The sequence below is a fragment of the Acomys russatus genome, chromosome 20 (assembly GCF_903995435.1).
Source record: "Acomys russatus chromosome 20, mAcoRus1.1, whole genome shotgun sequence".
NCBI classification, from domain to species: domain Eukaryota; kingdom Metazoa; phylum Chordata; class Mammalia; order Rodentia; family Muridae; genus Acomys; species Acomys russatus.
The window spans coordinates 32,860,121-32,880,388 of record NC_067156.1 but is presented as its reverse complement, the minus strand read 5'-3'; the positions used below and the strand labels follow the sequence as shown (position 1 = coordinate 32,880,388).

General features: G+C 42.0%; 1 protein-coding gene across 3 annotated transcripts in view; it reads left to right on the top strand.

The window, feature by feature from the left end:
• The first annotated feature begins 9,186 nt into the window (after nucleotides 1-9,186).
• LOC127204698 (uncharacterized) overlaps nucleotides 9,187-20,268 on the top strand; it is a 91,513-nt gene continuing 80,431 nt past the window's right edge. For all 3 annotated transcript variants that reach the window (XM_051163937.1, XM_051163935.1, XM_051163936.1), the window contains exon 1: nucleotides 9,187-9,410. Coding sequence is in view for 2 of the 3 variants with exons in the window: in XM_051163935.1 (XP_051019892.1) it covers nucleotides 9,286-9,410 (125 nt within the window). In the remaining variant the exon portion in view is untranslated. The remainder of the gene's footprint in view (nucleotides 9,411-20,268) is intronic.

Genomic DNA, 20,268 nt, shown 5'->3' with positions numbered 1-20,268 from the left:
ATAAAGAGTTTGTAAAGTGTCGCAGACATGAGGATAAGTTGTAGAAGCTTTGCTTGACAAAGTTCCAGAGATGTCTGACTGTCCAGCATGATCTCTAGACATACCGAACAGCTGTTGAGACTTTGCTTGACAAAGTTTCAAACACCTCCAACTGATCACCACTGCCCCTAAATATTATGTATGGTCCAGATGTAATGTTGTTTAGAAATCCTAAAGCTATTTTTCTTCTTTATTTCTTAGCCCTTAGGAAATTCATACATGGAAAGAGGGCATCTGGCCAAAGGCTTGAGACAATGATAAAGTTTTTTGTTGTTGTTGTTTTTTTTTTTTTTTTTTTTTTTTTTTTGCTCTGACTGTGAGCACCCAAGCAGAAACTGCATGTACAAAAGTTAAGACCTAGACATAACAGTACCTGGCTAGATACTGTTACTTGTAAAAACGTTTCCTTAAAATCTACGTTGAGAGCACTAGAAAGTGGACTTGAAATGTCATGCTTTACAGATATTTTACAATAGAGGACACCTTGGCAGTTAGCCCAGGCTTGGATAGCACACCTGTTGGTGCGGGAATGGAAGTAGGTCAAGTTTTTTATTTAGAGAATATTTAGATCAAGTTATGTTGCTATGACCATCTTGTAAATACTATGACTTTAGCTAGGGGCTTTCCTGTGTATTGTTTAAAAGATTAACAATCAGGTCCTGCTGATCATTGCTTGAAAATTGATTGATTTCTGTTGTAGGTTACAGAACTTTTTGTATTTCCTTTTACTCTGTTGATTTTTAATTACCCTAGTGATTGCAAAGATGGAAAAAATCATGACGTAATCTGTAATGAAAAAATTGAATTTCATTTCAATAAAATACTGGGGTTGGCCCAAGGAAAGGAGATAATCAAGTAACAGACATGAGAGAGTAAGCTAGCATGAGAGTGAGGAACAGCAAGAGAGATAGATGAGCAACAGCAAACAAGAAGAGAGTTAGTTAGAAAGAAAGACAGCAAGCTAGGAGCAAGGAGCAAGGAGTCAGACAGACAGTAAGCGAGACAGAGATGGAGACAAATAGAGAGCCAGAAGAAAAGTTCTTCTGGGCTTGTACCGCATATGTCTGAGTCTCTGAGTATTTCTTTTTCCTCCATTCCTCAACCGCTCCTGAACAACTGGTTCCTCTAGCTAGCTGGTCAACCAACAGTTGGTTTCCGTTAACCAGCCTTTCACTGCCTGCTCAATTCTCCCTACCACAAATCCACCTCCCTTCTCTCCTGTTCACTGTTCCCAGAGCTGGTCTTGTGGAGCTGTAGTAAAGAGTTTGAGGACATACAAGAGTTCATGAAATCTTTTATTTAAAAAAGTAGTGTGTTCTTACTATTATAGACAGATATAGTTAAGGGCTATCTTGTCCAGAAACAACTGGGCCAAGAAAACTGACTAGAACAACTCCAGTTTCTTTGTAGTTACCCAAGCACTGGTGGTGTCTGTAGAAGAATGTTAATTCAGAACATGGCTATTCTGGCAAGAGATCACATCCAAAGACCTTCTAGGTCTATGTGACCTGGCTGGAGTACAAATAGACCTTTAATCCAGGAGACAGTGGCAAACCGATCTGAATTCAAGGTCAGCCTGGTATAGAGCAAGTTTTGGGCAAAGAAAAGCTTAGATCCAGGCATGGTGGTACATGGCTTTAATCCCAAACAAAGGTAAAATTAGTTTGTAGAAGGAAGCACACATGTTTGAAAGTGATGTCTAATCCAGTGGCAGAAAAGGTGATGAATCAAGAGAAGATTTGACAGAATAAGATACACCAAACTCTCAGGAGAAGAGAGTGGAAAGGGAAGCTATTTAAGAGGCAGTTTTTCAGAGAGAGAGGAGGAAGTTTTACCAGGACAGTAATAGAGAGATGGGCTGCAGAGAGCAAAATCGAGTGAAGACCGAATGAGCCAGAAAATAAGAAGAAGCCAGAAGATTAGAGCAGATTGCTGAGTTAGTTTGAGGCCAAGCAGAGCAATTCCAGGCCAATAGAGAAGCCAGATTAAATAAATCAGCTGGGAGAAGAGTTTGAGTGGACCTGTATTAGTTACTTTATTTTTCTGATGCTGAAATAAATTACAATGACCAAAAGCAACTTAAGAAAGAGTTTATTTTGGCTTATAGTTCTGGGGGTGGGAGATGGGTAGATAGCCATAATGGTAGGAGCATGAAAGTGAGAGATCACATGTCAGCTGCATACAGGAAACAGAGAGAGACAGAGCAGAAAGTGGCCACAGTCCTGTAATCCTTCAAAGCCTGCCCACAGTGATGCACTTCCTCCAGCAAAGCTGCACCTCCTAAAGGTTTGATAACTTCCCAAACAGTGCTACCACTTAGGAACCAAGATTTTGAGGCTGGAGAGATGGCTCAGAGGTTAAGAGCACTGGCTGATCTTCCAAAGATAAGGAGTTCAATTCCCAGCAGCCACATGGTGGCTCACTACCACCTGTAATGAGATCTGGTATCTTCTTGTGGCAGGCGGGGCAGGCGCTCATGTGGGCAGAATATTGTATAGAAAAATAAATAAGTCTTTTTTTTTTTTTTAAAGGAACCAAAATTTCAAATACATGAACTAATAGGGAACATTTTTTTCCGTTCTAGCCACAATAGTGCAGGGGAGGATTGAGCATATCGCCATGTGTTTCTCTTCCTTGCCTATAGACTCGGCCATTAGGATACCCTACCTAAGTTTGGTCCCTTGGCCCTAGACTACAAATTTGAGCCAAAAGAAACCTCTTTTCTTCATAATATGCCCAGTCTTTCAATCTTGTATTAGGAGTAAAAAATGGACTAAAACAGGTGCTCTCCTAAGTAGAGATCTAGAGTGATGCCTGGAAAGAATAGTGAGGCACATCAGTACAGAGGTTTAGAATTGGCAAAGGCAGGTGGAGTCTTGTAGTTGGGCATAAGCAGTGCATAACTTAACATTGACCTATACAGACACAAAGGCTCAGAAATGCACTACCTAATGCCTTGTCGGGCCATAACTCCTCTAGAAAGTAGAAGCAAACCTAAGTATGAGCTGAAGGACCCTGAAATGATCTCAGATTAAGTTAATTGCAGACAATGTGAGTCCTGCCCTATTTATATCTGACAAAGGTTTTCTCATTGTCCAAGGTTGAAGTAACTGTAAAACCACCTCTAACTTATTTGATGTGTGTATAACGATGGACACATCAAAATGTAATTTTACTAACTGTTCTCTGTAGCAATTAACCTGAAAACACACATTACTAAATCTGCCACAAGGTGGTAGTAGAAAGCCGCCTTTTGCCAGCAGTCCTGTTTTACATCACTGATTTCCACATAGAACTTCTGTGAACTGTTTTAGCAGTAACTATATATATAAAAAAAAAAAAAGTCAAGATAGCCATAATTGGATAAAGCAATACATTTTTAAAACCATAAAACTAGATTGTTCAGAATATGCTATACAACTGGTTGTGTTCTTGCTTTTTTTCTCATCCACTACTATGTCATTTAAAACATCAAAAATTAGTATATTCCACAGATTAAAAAGTGACAACAGACACAGTTTCTTATATTTTACCCTTAAACATTAAAATTGTGTTTTTTTTAACATAATGTTATATATAAATTACCCTTAAACTGTATTTTGAACACTAAAATTCCAGCTCCAAAATGTGAATACAACATGCTAGGAAGTGCACAGCGTAGCTGACTGAGCACGTGTCATCTCCTTCAGGGGAAGGCTGGGGAGAGATTTGAAACAATCTCCTCAGATCTCATAGTTCTTGCCATTCCCACCCTCCCCCACCTTTTGTTTGTTTGTTTGTTTCCTTTTCCATGTGATGTGACATTGAAGAGATACACATTAAAGGGGGAGACGGGAGGGAGAACCACACAGGAGGAACTTTCTATGCAAAACACCCTATATGAAATGGAGGAACCACTGCTTGGGCTTTGCATTCAGTGGTGGAGTGTATCTCTTTTCATTGGGGTTCACTGTTTTCTTCACTAGGAATGAGCTGCGTCTCAGCTGCTAGGAGTGCTGTCAGAAGGACTCTCAACTGTGGACCCCTTGGGAAACTCAGCACGCGAGGGGGAGAGACACCCTTCTTGCGCTGTATGTCTAGTGTCTCGGGGTTCTCTGTCTGGTGGTCAGTTGAGGCATGCGTGTAAAGGCCTAGCCATTCCGTGTCAGAGAAGGACAACCTGGTGGATTGGGCAGACTGGTGCAGTCTCTGCCATCTCCATCCTAACTCCTGGAATCTATAAGAATGTCCATGTGGCAAAACTGCAGACAGAGTCAGAGATGTTAATTGGCTGCCCTTGAAGTACGTATAATCCTCAATTACTTGGGTGAGATGAGTGTTTATGGGGCCGTCTAGTTCGTAAGAGGACACAAAGTAAATCACATTTGAAAATGTTCATCAGCTCCCTTTGAAGATTGTAGGAGTCAAGGAAAACAGATATCCTCGACAGATGGAAAAGAAAACAGTTCTCTGCCGAAGCTTCCAGAAGGAACATGTCTGTCAACCTTTTGATTTTTTTTTTAGCCCAACTGGAGTCATTTCAGACTTTGGGCATCCAGAATTAGAAGAAAAGAAATAACAATTTAATATAATAAAAGTATGCTCTGGAGATTTGTTCCAGCATGCATAGAAAATGAATCCAGACTACCTTAGGATTCTCTGCAAGGAGCCAGAGAGATGGCTCAGTGCTGAAGAGCACTTGTTGCTCTGGCAGAGGACCTGGGTTCTCTCCCTAACACTCACATGGTGCCTCACAACCAGCTGTCATTCCAGTTCCAGGGGATCCAACACTCTCTTCTGCCCACTGTGGGTATCAGGCATAACGTGGTGCATATCCGTCCATATGTATTCATAGATACGGCATAACACTCATGCACACAAAATAAGTTAATCTGAAATACAGAAGGAAATCCTCTGTCACAGTTCATATGATCAGACATGGGTGCTCTCAGGCTGGTGCCACTGGGCAGCTCCTCCCTGTGCCTCATCCTGTTTCCTATGCTCTTTCCACACAGGTTGGAGTACTCAGGACACTCAATTCTCAGGATTCTGTACCTGAAACTCTGCCTTGGCTTTGACTGGTGGTTATGGGCTCAACTCTAGCTGCTTTCTTTACTTGGGCACCCCATACAGCCTGTTTGGATTGTATTACATATTCTACCTCCCACATACTCTTCTACTCCCCACACAATAATAAAGTGTGAAAAAAAATTAAAAAGATGTTAAAAGCGTACGTAGCTTTAAGGAAGCTTCAAAAGGTGTCAGTCACCTGTGACAAGAACTCCATAAAAGTGGATTTATCTTTTTCTTTTTTTAACTTTACTTCAGTATTTTCTCTCAGAAATTTGCAGCCTCATTTAATAATAATTGACACCAAGGGGAAAGGGAGACAGGGAAACAGCTCACAATTTCGCCACAGGATTCTTCTTTACAAAGTGTGTTCTTCAAGCCAAGGAAGCCCTGGAATGAGGTGACTCCTGGAAGGGTATGGGAATTCAGCAGGGCTTATAAAAACCCTCCTGAGAGAAGGCTGGCACAAGGCTCCAGGGAGCCCTCCTCCGGCATTTGCATGTAGTCTTAGTGCATTTAAGAGTTTGGAAGCATGAGCAGAAGAAAATTGGGTTTGCAAAGTGCTTTGCTTGCTCCCTTTAACCGGTAACTTTAGATAAATGACTCCGTGTGTTTTGCAGTATGTATAGCAAGATACACTGAAATGCACTACATAAATATGAAAGGAGATTACAACCCAGTAGAACCTGAGAATAGAAACAAAACCAGGGGTGGGGGGGGGGAGGAAGTGGGGCTATGCAGCCATTTTGAATAAATACACAGAGCCTTAGGAATTATGATATAAACAATCCTGTTAGATTTATGACCATGGTTATCGCTCCCGTTCCTAGTTCTCACCTTACATTTATCATCTTTATATTCATATGCCATCTCCATTTTCTGTATTCTGCAAATACCATCCTCTCTCAGCACCTTTTCAATGTACATTTCAAACGCTTTACATCAACTCAGAAACAAATTCTTCTCTAAAAAGTTGAACCTATTTGTTTAGCCATTTCTAAGTTATCCAAGCATGGGGAAATGGTGTTTAGGAAATTTCAAGATCTTCTTTTAGAGTATTCAGATTTAGTCCAAGAACGTTCAAATGTAAATCTCAAGAGCTATTGTACAGATTCTCTAACAAGAAAAACATTATTGTCCTAGAAATAGTATCAGTTAACATTTAAATCTCCACTTTCTGTAGATATGAAGTTATAGAAAGACCCACTCAAATCTTGGGAAAAATATTTGAATTTCCAGGCCCCTTTATATATTTTCTACTTAGGGAAAAACGCTTTTCGATCTCATCAAGGTGGATTTGAGGGCTATGGTGTTTTGAATAGCGATGGCCCCACAGACTCATGTGCTTGAATGCTTGGCCTATAGGGAGTGGCACTATTAGGAGGTGTGGCCTTGTTGGAGTAGGTGTGGCCTTGTTGGAGTAGGTGTGGCCTTATAGGAAGAAGAGTATCACAGTGGGAGTGAGCTTTGAGGTCTCCTGTGTTCAAACTATGCCCATTCTGGGGTACAGTCTCCTGTTACATGCAGACCAAGATGTAGAACTCTAGGCTCCTCCAGCACCACATTTGCCTGTACACTGCCATGCTTCCTGCCATGATGATAACAAACTAAATCTCTGAAACTGTAGGCAGGCTCAAATTAAATGTTATTTCTTTATAAGAGTTGCCTTGGTCACAGTGTCTCTTCACAGCATTAAAACCAGAATTAACACAAGGGCAAACAACTCCTGTTTTGATAACAAATGTTTTATTCTGCAAAAATAGGAACATAAAAATTTTAAAGGTTTTACAACGTAAGTATGGGCTCTCCCTAGGAATATTAATGGAGTTGGTAGCATCTTTTAGGCAAATATTATTGGGTATATTTGCAAAATTTTTCTAGAAAGGTCTTCTATTTGTGAGAACTACTAATGAAATTTGCTGTTTTTCCTTCAAAGAATTAAATGAGACAAAAAAGCACATCTTTAAAAACATGCATAAAGATGCCATCTGGCAAAACAAATCAAAACAAAACAAAAAAACTCTTCTCTGTTCAGTATTTTTCTAAGATCAAAATATGTGTTCAAGGCTTCCCATATTCTCTCAAAAGTTGTGCTTTGGTTATCATCTGTGCTGACATAGGAGGCCAAATTTTGACTACTCATAGTGAGGTACAGGACTCCTTTGCATTCAGAATAAAAACCCAGAACCCCTTTGTATGTGTCTGCACACCCGTCGCAGAGGCAAAATGTTTTTATTTTTAAGATATGTTTGTTTGCTTGTGTGTTTGCGTGTTTTGCTTGCATGTTACCAGTGTGCACTGTGCGTATGGCTGGTGTCCACAGAGGCCAGAGGAAGAAACAGATTCTCTGCAACTGGATCCAAGCATGGTTGCAAGCTGCCACGTTGGTGCTCAGAGCCAAACCCAGGTCCTCTGCTAGAACAGCAAATAACCCCAAAGGGTGAGCCATCTCTTCAGCCCAGAAGTAAAAAAAATTTCCTTGCTGAAGTTTTGGTTTGTGTGGTTACTTTTTGCGACCCCAGACTAATTTCTAACGCATCCATTGTTTGATGACAAGGGTCCCCCAAACACCTGAAATACTCTGAACTTGCAGAACTAAAAGGAACCGAAGTAGGACTAGGTAAACCGGATTTAAAACGAGAGAGAAAAAAACAAAACAAAACAAAAAACAAAGATCCCTTCCTGCTGACCTGTAGACAGTCCTAAGACAGATGAACTCACTCCAACTTCCTACCGCTGAGCAAACATATCACCTTAAAACCCAGTGACTTAAGCCACAGCAGCCCTTTTGTGGTTATCATTAGTGGCCCGGAATGTTGGCTGGACTCTCAGAGGCTCTGGTTTTGGTTATGGGTTTGCAGTATCTAGAGAAAGCATCATATCTCACTCATGTCTGGATCCAGGTCAGAGAAGGCTCAAACATCTGGAGTCTGTTCCACAGCTCTCTTGTTTTTACAGTCTCTTCGCATGCAATTCTCAAACACAGCAGCTTCTGGGTAGCCAAACTTCTTTCAGAGAAGCTTGTAGCATGCAAGGTTTTTATCCCAAAAGAGAGCCGCCAAGTAGAATCTGCTCCCATTTTAAAGCTAGCTTTAGAAGTCATGGCAGTTACAAAGTCCCGTCAGGTTTAAGAGGAGACAGTGTACTCCACCTTCTGATGAGACGTGCACCAAAGAATTTTGGGGCATGTTTTTAAACCACCCCAGGACTTCCCAGACCTCTGGCAGAAAGCCTGGAACAGAATAATGAATCATTCACTAAACCACAAATTGTTTCATTGTGGTTCCTTTGCCTTTTGCTATGATAGGCTAGTGTGGTGTTTAAGAGCTCCTGATGTGTAGTTATGATTGCCTAGGCTTGCCTCTGCGCTGACACAAGGCTCGGAACCTGGAGCAAGGCTCAGTACCTCAGGAGTCCTACCAGCAGATGAGGATTAGTATCCATTGAGCACACAGCTGAGGCGAGGTGTTGTCCTGCATTATGCACTATCTCCTTTACCTTAAAATATAACCCCATAACTCTCTCAACTTCCCAAACGAGGGATTTTCTAGGTCTGTAGTGTGGATCAAGTGAAACGATCTGTTATGTTCAGTGCTGATGTGATCAAAGCAGTTGGCATAAAGTGCAGCCAGCCAGTCAGCAGAGCACTGTTATCAGAAACCAACCCAACGTACAGATAGTCCTACTGAAAGGCAGAAAATGCTCCAGTGGAAGACAAATAAGGGCTAAGTGGCTTGCCAGGTGTAAACGTTAAATGCTAGCCATCTGGGCCTCATTCCCAGCACGTTCTGGAAAGCAGGATCACACGAAGTTTTGAGCCTGCAATACGGGTGCCCTCCATCCCCCACCCCGCCCCAGCGAAAAGGAATCCCCTACTCTGCACACTAGTGCTAGGAAACACCGGCCTTCTGCCTGAACGCTTTCCAAGAGTCAGGGACCCGGCCCGAAGCCGCCTCTGGTGTCCAGGTAGGCATCCTGGGCTCTCTGATTCCCAGAGCCACTCTCGCTCCGCAGGTGCCACTTGAACGATTCTGGAGAACCCATCTTCTCTGCCCCGGCAAAACCCGGAGAGGTGGAATCGGTCTCCGGGAACGCCCAGGCGGCCACTGGGCATGCTCCGTCGTCGGGCAGGTTCAGGGCAGTCAGCGGCTGCTAGCCGTGCAGGTCCTGGCTGTTCCTACCCAGGGCGGGCGCGCGATGGCGGCTGTGAGCGCCTGCAACAGCAGCGGAGGCAGTAGCGACACGTCCAGCACCGGCGAGGAGGAGCGTCTGCGGCGGCTCTTCCAGACATGCGATGGCGACGGCGATGGCTATATTAGCAGGTAGGCAACCCTTGGCCCAACTCCAGCAAGTTGCTCGCGCACTCGCCCCGCGAGGAAAGTTGGTGTGGTTTCGAGAGCTTGTCTCGGGCTGGACTAACATAGACCAGGGGCCGCTCTGGCTGCCTTCCGGCGGTACCGGTGGGTCCCAGGTAGGAGGCGCTGCTCTCCTAGGGCTGCAGAGATACCGCAGGCACTAATGCGTTGTGGTGGACGGGCTGCCAACCCTGTCAGTGACAGACACCTATAGGAAATTAGCTTAGGAAAAGTACCTAAGAGTTCAGAAAGAGGGCACATTGTCCTGGACCACAGGAACCGACCAGGAGCGATCTAGGGTTTGAAGATGAGTCTAGAAGGTTGGACCTCTCCCGCCCCCCCGCCCCCCCCCCCCGCCTGCTCTCCACCCTGTTTGGAGGTGTGTCGCTGCAGGAACCTGGCACCTCCTTTTGTCCTTGTGGTGTTTGCTTGCAGATTCAAGTCTGGTGGTGTGGCTTTAGCCTATAGCACTGGGCCAAATGATGAGTACTTCCCAAATGTGTAAGCCTTAGAAGCTGAAGGTGTAGTGAGCACTCATAAAGTTGCAATATGCTCTATGAAAGACTGACATCTGAAAATGAAGAAATATGCACCGAATTTTTAGTTGCCTTAAACAAACCAGACACTCTAACTTTTGTATAGTCTGTTTCTTTAGACTACGTCTTGGGTAGGCTCAATATCCATTCTGAAAATTTGAGACTGCCAGCTTGCTGTTTGTACTTGCCTACTTAAATGAAATAGGAAGCAAGAAATATTTTCCCTACGTTATTGAAAAGCGTTCTGAAGTAGGCCATTTAACCAATAACAATTTGGCAAGTACAAAAATCAGCATTTTTTTTTTGAGACTTGATTCCTTATCAATCTTGGTGAATTTTTATTACTTTTCCAAATTTTCATTGAGAAAAACTTGAAAAACCAAAATATATAGAATAATTCTGTTCTGAAATGAAACCAGCATGTAATTCTGATATATCACACATTGGGTTTGGGGGTTTGTTTGTTTTTAGCTTGAATTTAGTGCTATGATTTTTTTAAAAGTTTATTATAGTTTGTGGTTTAGGGATTTGCCTATGTGGAAGGCCATCTTCTCATTGTAATAATAATAAAAAGCAATACACATTCAATTTGGAACACAGGAGGAATTTAATTTCACACAAGCAAGAGTGCATATGGGAAATTAGCAACATCTTATCTTTCCCTTCCTAATTTGGCCTACTTTATTTGAACTACTCTTAGCTGTATAAATGCTCATTTTAGTTTCAATAATGGAACTATTTATCCTTGAGAGTAATGAATTCTCTAAACAAAATTTGAGGACTTTGTTTTGAAGGCCGAAAATTTTATTAAACATGAAAGTCAGAATTTCTACACTGAAACCGTAACATTTCTATGGGACCACCAGTTCCCAGATTTCCTCTTCCTTTCTCCAGCACAATTCTTCATGTAAACCACCTATAACGCAAAGATAATTGCAGTAACTCCAGCTAAAAACAAAACAAAACAACCCCCCCAAGTTCTAGAGGAAGATGTAAGTTGAAATATGCAGTGCCTGTATCATTATAACAAGTCTTACACAAATATTTTATTGTTCAAATTACAACCCTTCAACACCTCTGTTTGTAACAGAGTGTGGATGAAATTGTAATCCTGCTAGGTACAATGCTCCCTGAACAAAATCTGAGTTGTTCTGTCACTAAGAGCAAGCAGTAGTTTCGGATGAGAAAGTAGTAACCAGTCCCTATGACAAAGCTGCCCTCGTCCACAGTAATCTTCACTTGACTATACTAGCTCCAGTCCTCGCCCTAAATTGGAGTGGGCTGGCAACCTTATGTCTGGAGGAAAGAAAAAGAAAAGCGAGAAGCAGTGGGGGTGAATGTCAGGGAGACAAAAGATGGGACTTCATGGTGTCATTGTTCTCTGGAGCTAGACTTCCTCACCAGGAAAAGGATGTGGCTACCTGAAGAGTGCCAGAAGTGGTGATTCTGACAAGGAGCTTCTAAGCTGTCAAAAGAATGTAGAACTCCATTCAGTATCTGAGATGGTCCACGAAACTATCATCAATCTTCTTATCCTGGGACGAGATAGGAATGACATCACAGCGGGCTCTTTTAGTACACTTCATTATTAGCATGACTTAAGCTTGAGTTCCACAGTAGTGAATTCTGGACCCCAGGGTTACTTTTTAACATCTCTCTCTCTCTCTCTCTCTCTCTCTCTCTCTCTCTCTCTCTCTCTCTCTCTCTCTCTCTCTCTCTGTGTGTGTGTGTGTGTGTGTGTGAGCGCGCGCGCGCGTGTGCGTGTGCATGTAAATGTGTGTTTTCGCGTACATGGAAATCAGAAGTTGACATCAGGTTTCTCTCTCAATTGCTTTCTAACTAATTTGTTTTTAAAGCTTTTTATTTTTATTGTTTTTATCTATGTACATGTGCTGTGTGTGGGTACGTGCACATACGTTCAAGCGCCTGCAGAGACTAGACCTACTAAAGTAGGAGCTGCACAGTTGTGGGCCACCCGACATGGATGCTGGGAATTGAAGTCCAGTTCTCTGGAAAAGGGGCATGTGCTCTGTGCTGAGCCTTTTTCTTTGGCCCCTCCTCCTTATTCTTGAGACAAGGTCTTTCAGGGACACTGGAGCTCATCAATTTACCAAACTGTCAGGACGGTAAGATATCCAGGGATCCTAGTGTCTGTACATCTTCAAACCTCGGAGCTTCAAGAATGTGCTGTTTATATGGGTACCGGAAAGCCAAACTCAGGTCCTCGTGCTTGCATCATGAACACTATCAGCTGTGGCATCTGTCTTTCCAGAGCACGAAGCTGCCTACTTTGAGCATACCTTTGACAAATAGCTAAAGCCTGCTACTTGCTTTTTAACCTTCACCCTACAATCTCTGCTCAAACTTTGGTGCATTAAAAGCCGAACAAACCAAACCTGTTCTGTTTGGCTCTCATTTCCCTATTCTTCCCATTGCTCCAAAACTTAGCAACTACTAATCAGTTTTATGTCTCTCTTCTGGATATTTCATATAAATGGAATTATATATGCTCTTTTGTGATTGTGGTGTTTCTTTATCAGTTAACTAACACTTTCAAGGTTCCTCCTGTTTTCATGTGTATCGATGCTTCGTTCCTTCTTGTGGCTGAATCATAGTTCATTGTAAGAATACAACATATGTTGTTTGTTCATCAGATGAGGCACATTTGAATGTTTCTATCTTTTGACTGCTGTGAATATGCTGTCATGAATATTCATGTACAAATTCTTTTTTCCATGTTCAAATTCTTCTATGTATATATTCTCTTTTATTTCTAGGTGTCTTCCTAGAAGTAGAATTCTTGAGTGTCACGGAAATTTTATGTTTAAGTTTTTGAAGAACTATTAGACAGCTTTTCAGAGTAGCCGCAGCATTTTACATCCCTATAAGCAGTTGTGGCTTCTCTGCATCTTTACAGGCACTCATTATCTGTGGCCGCCCTGCTGGGTAGACAGTGGTACCTCATACTAGCTTTGATTTGCATTTTCCTAATGGCTAACGGTGTTGAACATCTCACTGCGTGCTTATTGGCTATTTGTAGATGATCTTTGGAGGAATGCCTGACCCGGTTTAGGTTTCTGTTATTTGTCTTTTTGTTATTGAGTTATAGAATTGCAAAGCCCCCCAAGCTAATCTTTATAAAAGAAAGTAGATTTATTTTATTAAAATGGATTCATTCTATCCCACTGATATTCTCTATCATAGCACCAAACTTTGTTTTCTGAAACGCTCTTTTCATTTTGTAAATCACATGATTATTTACTGCATCTATTTGATGAAGGGATGTTTTACTTTAAGATGACTTCTTTTGATATATGGAAGATATTCTTCTTGACAACTTGAAAAATATTCAAATGTACAAAAACAAAATTCAAATTAGCCGTGATCCCATCACCAAAGGTATCATTTGTTCTTACAGTGACATATATATATCTTGTCATTCCTCTAGTACATTAAAAATGTACTATGCTTGTGGACAGGGAAGTTTGTTTGCTTTTTGGGTTGTTTTAAAATTTGGTTTTTTGAGACAGGCTTTCTCTATGTACCCTTGGTTGTCCTGGACTCACTTTGTAGACCAGTCTGGCCTTGAACTTGCAGCGATCAGCCTGCCTCAGCCTCCCCAAGTGCTGGGATTACAAGCTTGTGCCACTGCACCCAGAAGCAAAGTAGTGTTTTTAAGATGGCTAATTACCCAAGTTGATGTGCAAATTCAACTCTGTGAATATACTGAAAAAAAAATGTACTTTAATGAGATAGATTTTCTAATGTGCGAATCATTGTTCAACAAAGCCACTTACTTGTCCTGATTTTGTCCAGTCTGAACCTGGGTGGGTCTTGTGTGTGCTATCCCTGTCTCTGTGAGTTCACATGTGTTTGTCTGGAAGTCACTGTTTCCTTGACATCATCTTCTCTTCCTCATAGATCCCTGAGCCTGTGAGAGGAGGGTTTAATAAACACATACTGCTTAGGGCTGAGTGCTCCAAAGCCTCTCACTCTGCACATTTTCCAATTGTGGGTCTCTGTTAATTCCCACTTACTGCAATTAGAAACTTCTCTAATGAGGGTTGGCTGAGGCAGTCATCTGTGGCTATGACCATGTCCCTGGGAGTTGTTTCACAGCTATGTTCCTGTAGCAGAGGAGCAGTGGTAAGTTTCCAGGGTTTTGGCCACTTTGGGTATGTTAGGTATGGGTTCTGTCTGATACAGTGGTCCCTAAATCCAATTTTTTAAAAAGTGGTTTTGTGTGTGTGTGTGTGTTTGTGTGTGCACGCACACACACACATGCCATGGTGATTGTGTGAAAGATCAGATAAAAATTTGTGGTGGTAATTTCTCTTCTTCTCTCCCTCTGGGGATCTAAGTCCTCTTGGGTACCCTCTGATTTGTCTCGCTCGTCCTCTTTTATTTTTTCACATTGAAAATATCATGCTGCCAAAGATAAAACCCAGAGTTCTGGGACTACTGAGCACCGAGCACTAAGATGCACTTCCGTTTTCTTAGGGTAGTCTAATGATGGTGTGTGTTTTGGACATTGGGGTTGAGTCACTCCTTTGTGTGTTCCTAGCAGCAGGAACCAATATCTCCTTTTGAAACTGAGAAGCAAAGCCACCCTATGCTTTTTGAGAGCCTTTTTATCATGTACCCAGCTAAGACAAGAGAGCTTGTCTTCTTCCAAATCCTTCAGGACCTTTACTTTTTAATTTCTAGCCTGCTATAGTGAGAATGACTCCATGTCCTAATTGGCATCTTGGCATCGGTAGAAAGGCCATTTACAATCTTGGTGCAGGCATTTGCGTTCTAAATGAAATTACGTGAGGACCTCAGCTGGAGAGAGTCTCCATCAAAAAGCTCTTCAAGTCCTAGTCCCAAAGTGGAAGCCATATGGAGGGGAAAGGGCATATCCTCAGAGAACACTTAATTGCCAGCTTCTCATTGTCATTTCAAAATGTCAGTTTAAATATGTAAATGAGCCATTACCAAACTCATGCCATTGATTATTGATGGGGGAAGCAAAAAGGCAGGTGTCTTAACCTGAGCTTATTTCATAGTCATAAACAGAAGAAAATTGCTGTGAGAACATTGCTGGTGGGGCGTTCACTCTTATAAACACTGCGATGGAGGTTTTATATGTATTATAGGCAATAGGTGAAAATTGTGGGGCTCATCTCTATATTCACGACTTGGTTTCTTAAACTTTATCTCTTAACCAGAATTACTGTGGTATTATTCTAACCCTCTGGGTTGCCCCTTTCAGGCCACTCTACTGACACTAATGTTGTTTTTCTATAATATGAAACTGAACAGACATCTTTTAAAATCCTTCAGCCTTTGCCTGTTCTCTAAAGATAAGTTCAGACTCCTTCTTGGGCGCTTAATTTAAAGTCTTTGCCTGTTGCGCAGCGACTGTACTATCTCCCCGCACATTCCTCTCACCCTCCAGCCTTCAGTGCTACCAGGCAGCTCCAAGCACCAGGCTCAGCACACGCAGCCCCCCCAGCCCTCACCCCCACCCCCACCCCTGCAAATACCCTGCTCCTTACCTGTCTTCTCAATGAAGACCTTCTCAATTTTTCAGGACTCAGTTTCCATGGATCTCTTCCTCTTTGTCCACTTTCCTGAAGCCAGCTCCTTCCCCACTCAGGCACCAGCACAGCTCCTTCCCTGTTGCATTTGCTTTTTCCCAGAGCTCAACTCTTGGCTTTGTCATTACCAGCAGATGACAATGAAGTGTGACTCGCGTTACCGTCTCGCCAGCAAGAACGACGCTGCACACACAGGATCCTTCTGCAGTAAAGCTTTAATGCGTCTTAAGAGGGAGAGCATAAGCTTACGACAAGTAAAATGGAGACCCCAAACAGCAGAAACCCATCCCTTATATAGGAAACTGTTCTCCGCTTAGGATGTGTCAGTCCCTGATTGGCTGTTACTCATCAGGCGATATGACGCCACGGGAGAGGCAGAGCACAAGTGGAAAGTTCCTTCGCACATGCGCAGATTACTTGTTTACCAGTTTGGGACACAGGATGTCAGCGCCATCTTGTAATGGCAAATGTGAGTGCGGCCTCTCACAATGAAGTTGTATATATATCCTTGCTAACCAGAGCCCTACGTCCCTTCTCTGTGTCCAGCCCCTCAAGTCCTCATTTCTAACTCCTAGTAACTGGTCCATATATCAGTAGGCCCATGCTCCTGTTGTACTGTCTTGTACCCTTACACAGTTACATTTTTACTGGAGTGCCCTCATTCAAAAATTGCATCGTTTTTGCATTTGAGATGCACATAGTATCATACTGTACTCCATCATTGGTCCCTTGGTGTTACTAAAGGATTTATTTTTTCTATTTATGGATGAGTGGTGTCATAACTGTGTATCTCCTGGCCCTCACTCAGAAGCTAACATTTAGAGCCACCAAGAATCAACCTATTAGTCAGTTGTGGTGACAGTCTCTAGCTGCAAACTCAGCACTAGGGAAATTGAAACAGGAAAATCCTGAACGCAAAGTCAGTGTGTGTGTGTGTGTGTGTGTGTGTGTGTGTGTGTGAACATGTGCATATATATATATATATATATATATATATATATATATATATATATATATATATATATATATATATTCAAGTCATTTTATAGGCAGTAGAATTCTTTAAATTGTCTCCTAAAGCTGAACACTCCAGCCAGCTTCCTGATGATGCAGGAACATCTTTGGGGTTTACATGCACTTCTTATAATTTTTGCTATCAGTTCTTCCCTTGAGGCAGGCTCAGACAACAAGAATCTTTACAGCTGTTAGTTAAAGTATCCTTGCTTAGAGTTATGTTATGTCTGGCATTTACTAAAAGAGCGACCTTACCAAGGAAACCATCTCCCTGTCTTAAAGCCTTGCTTCTGTAACAAATTTCCAACTTATGTGAAAACAAAAGCAAGCAATTTGTGTTTTAAAGGTGTGTGTGTTTCAAATTTACTTATTTTATATGCATTTGTGTTTTACCTGAATGTATCTATATTACTACAAGTGTGCAATGCTGCTGGCAGCCAAAAGAGGGCATTAGATATTCTGGAACTGGAGTTACAGAGGGTTGTGAGCAACAATGTGGGTGCTGGAAACTGAACCTAGTCCTCAGTCCTCTGCAAGAGCACCAGTGTTCTTTACCACTGATCCATCTCTCTAGCCCAAGACATCTAATTTTAATAAGGAGCAATATGGATGATTTAAGGGTACTTTAAACATTATTTATTAGCTTAGCAATTCTTAAGTTATATTATTAACAATCATTTAAATAACCAACCAAAATTCAGTATTGGTTTGTAAATCCCAAACTCCCCTGAAATGACTGTACCATCACCACAGGGATCTTCTCCTGGGGACTTCCTCCTGCCACCCCATCCATCTGAGTTGGGGAGACACAAGAAACAATGGAAAGACATCTGGAGAATGTCTTCAGGCAGGCCTGCTGGAGCTCAGAAGTTAAATGCCTTCCGCAGGAGGTTTAGAGCCAGAAGGAACGCTTCTGCTGAGGAAGGTCAGAGTCATGGCCTCTGCTGTGTGCTCATGGCTGAGAAGCCGTAGTGGTGACAGCCAGGGCTCACAGTCCATTTGGAGTCCAGTTACAAGAAATTTGTTTACAATTTTTTTCACTCATTAAAATAGCTACTTTACAACATTGTTTAGCGCGGCAGAGGTCATGTACATACTCATGTGTGTACAGGAACGTGTGTGTGTGTCTGTGTGTGTGGGTGTGGGTGTATGTATGCCTAAGAGTTGGGGATATCTGGGTGTTTTAGGTGAGTTAGGCATTGGAGGAGTTTTATACCTAAAATCATCTCAGAAGTAACAGTGTGTCTTTCTAAAAGAAAGTTTAAATGGGTGCCCCGCTCAATGTGCCTTTAAGCTGTAAGATTCAATAAAGCCGAGTCAATTATAAAGCTCTTCCTCATGCTTTCTCAGCCAAGTGGACCCTTGCCATTAACAGTTATCAGCACGTAGCCTCAGCCAGGCAGTTGTTACTGAGGCTTGGGGTATGCTTGATCACATGATCCGTGCTCTTTACTGGGGACACTGGCATCAGGCAGGTTATTAAATTAAATTAATACCAGTTATACACAAACCTTCCATATATATACATTGTTGCCTTCCAAATAAAGCATACATAAAAATAAAGCTGATGATGAAGACATCACCTAAGACCTGCACCTGTGTATGTGTCTGTAATGCAACCACAACCATGGCCTTAAAGAATTAGTGGACGAGTGGTATTGTCCCACGTCCAAGTTCCAGTTGTGTAATGTGGTAGATTATCTGCAAATATACTGTATTATTAACTTGGTCAGTTTTACAAAACACTAAACTATGTGGTTCAAAACAGCAGAAATTGGGCTGGATAGATGGTTCAGAATTTAAAAGCATCTATTGCTTTTCCGGAGGACACAAGTTCGGTTCATAGCAACCATGTTGGGTGACTCACAACCATCTATTACTCGAGCTTTAGGGAATCCAATGCCCTCTTCTGATTTCCATGGTTACCTTCCCACATTTATATGTAAATACAAATAATAAGCAATAGCAAAGGGTGTCTATGACTCCCACTGCTGGTTACAGGCACACAGAGCCATGTCTGGCATTTTACATGGGTGCTAGGGATTTGAACCTTGGTCTTCATGCTTGCAGAACAAGCACTCTTATTTATTTGTTATTTATTTTTGTTTTTTTGAAGCAGGGTCTCTCTGTGTAGTCCTGGCTGTCCTGAACTCACTTTGTAGACCAGGGTGGCCTCAAACTCATAGAGATTTATCTGCCTTTGCCTCCCTAGTGCTAGAATTAAAGGCGTGCGTCACCTTCACCCGTCTCAAGCATTCTTATTTAATAAGCCATCTTTCTAATCTCAGTGTTTTTTTCCTCTTTTATTTCAACTCCTCCTTTTCTTCTTGTCAATTTGATATGTAATATATATGTATATATATAGTTTATTTACAGATGTAGAAGAATTACAAATGTAGAAAGTGTCTCCTCTAAATTATTTAATGAAAGTCATATAATAACAGGATTTGATAAAGCGTGTACACTGTTATTTGCTTTTCACTGAAAACCTCAAAGTTACATAAATGTAAACGACACAGAACAGTGTGCGGAACACAGTTAAGTGCAAATTCCTAGTATGATAATTTGGGAATAAATCCCTTTCAGTACTCTCTGCACTATCCTAACTCCCCTGTCTCCCTTGAGTTCTGCGCATACAATCTTTGTGAGTTGCGACCTGTGAGTCCCCAGGCTTCCTATGTGATGAGCTTCATCTTAGTGGGCTGCAAAGGGGGGAAGGGTAAAACACCCATAAAGAATTCCATGGATAAGAATTCTTACTTTTGTTCATGCATTCCACTTGAGAGGAGCAAGCTGTGATTGCATGTTCTGGCCTATGAATAGGAAAAAAATAGACAATCGTGGAAAAGGATTCATGAAAATAAGAGGAGCAGAAAGGATGTGTGAGGAAGAAGGCTCCCAAGATAGTAGGTAAAATCTGAAAGTCCCTCTGTTTACCTATCTTGGCAATAAAAAAAAAAAAAAAAAATCAAGGGTCCTCAGCTACAACAAATATACTATAGCATTTTCCAGGGCACATAGTGCATGCACACTCCAAAAGAGGCAGCTTGGGAGGAGCGTGTTTTAGAACACACATGAAAAGGAACCCTGAATCAGCTCTAGACTCTAGAGTGGAAATTCTGAACTACCTTACCAGCATTTCTAAGTACAGCATATGCTGTGCAAATGTCTGCGAAACTGCTTCAAAGCCTTTGGGTCCCATCGGGTCATGATGAGCAAATGGTCCTTGCCAATCTCCTGGGGTCCTCCTGCATTCCCACTCATGATGCCATTGCTGATGGCTATTTGCCAGAAGAACTGCTGGGGCCCACCAGGACTAGGCCTGCAGCTAACCCCACGGCAGCTGTTGGGCTCATCTTTGCCATCCCCCAGGAATTCTCAGCACTCCTAGGCTTTCTGTGGCTTCTTGGGTTGCTAAAGGCAGCTCTTTTGGCTCCAACTCAAGGCAAGTAACTTTTAACAAGGTAGCATTTAATGTTATTTCACCTCAACTCCACATTTGATTTTCACTGTAGATTTTGCTGACTTTGGAAAATAATGGAAAGAAATTTCCTTCTTTGCAACTTCGAAGGAGGGTGTCCCCAGTAAAGGAACCTCCAGTGTCTATAAAGTAAGATCTCTTTGTGTGAGACAGAGGATCGTTACGTAGCTCACGTTCGCCTTGAACTTCATATCCTGCTTCTGTGGCCTTCC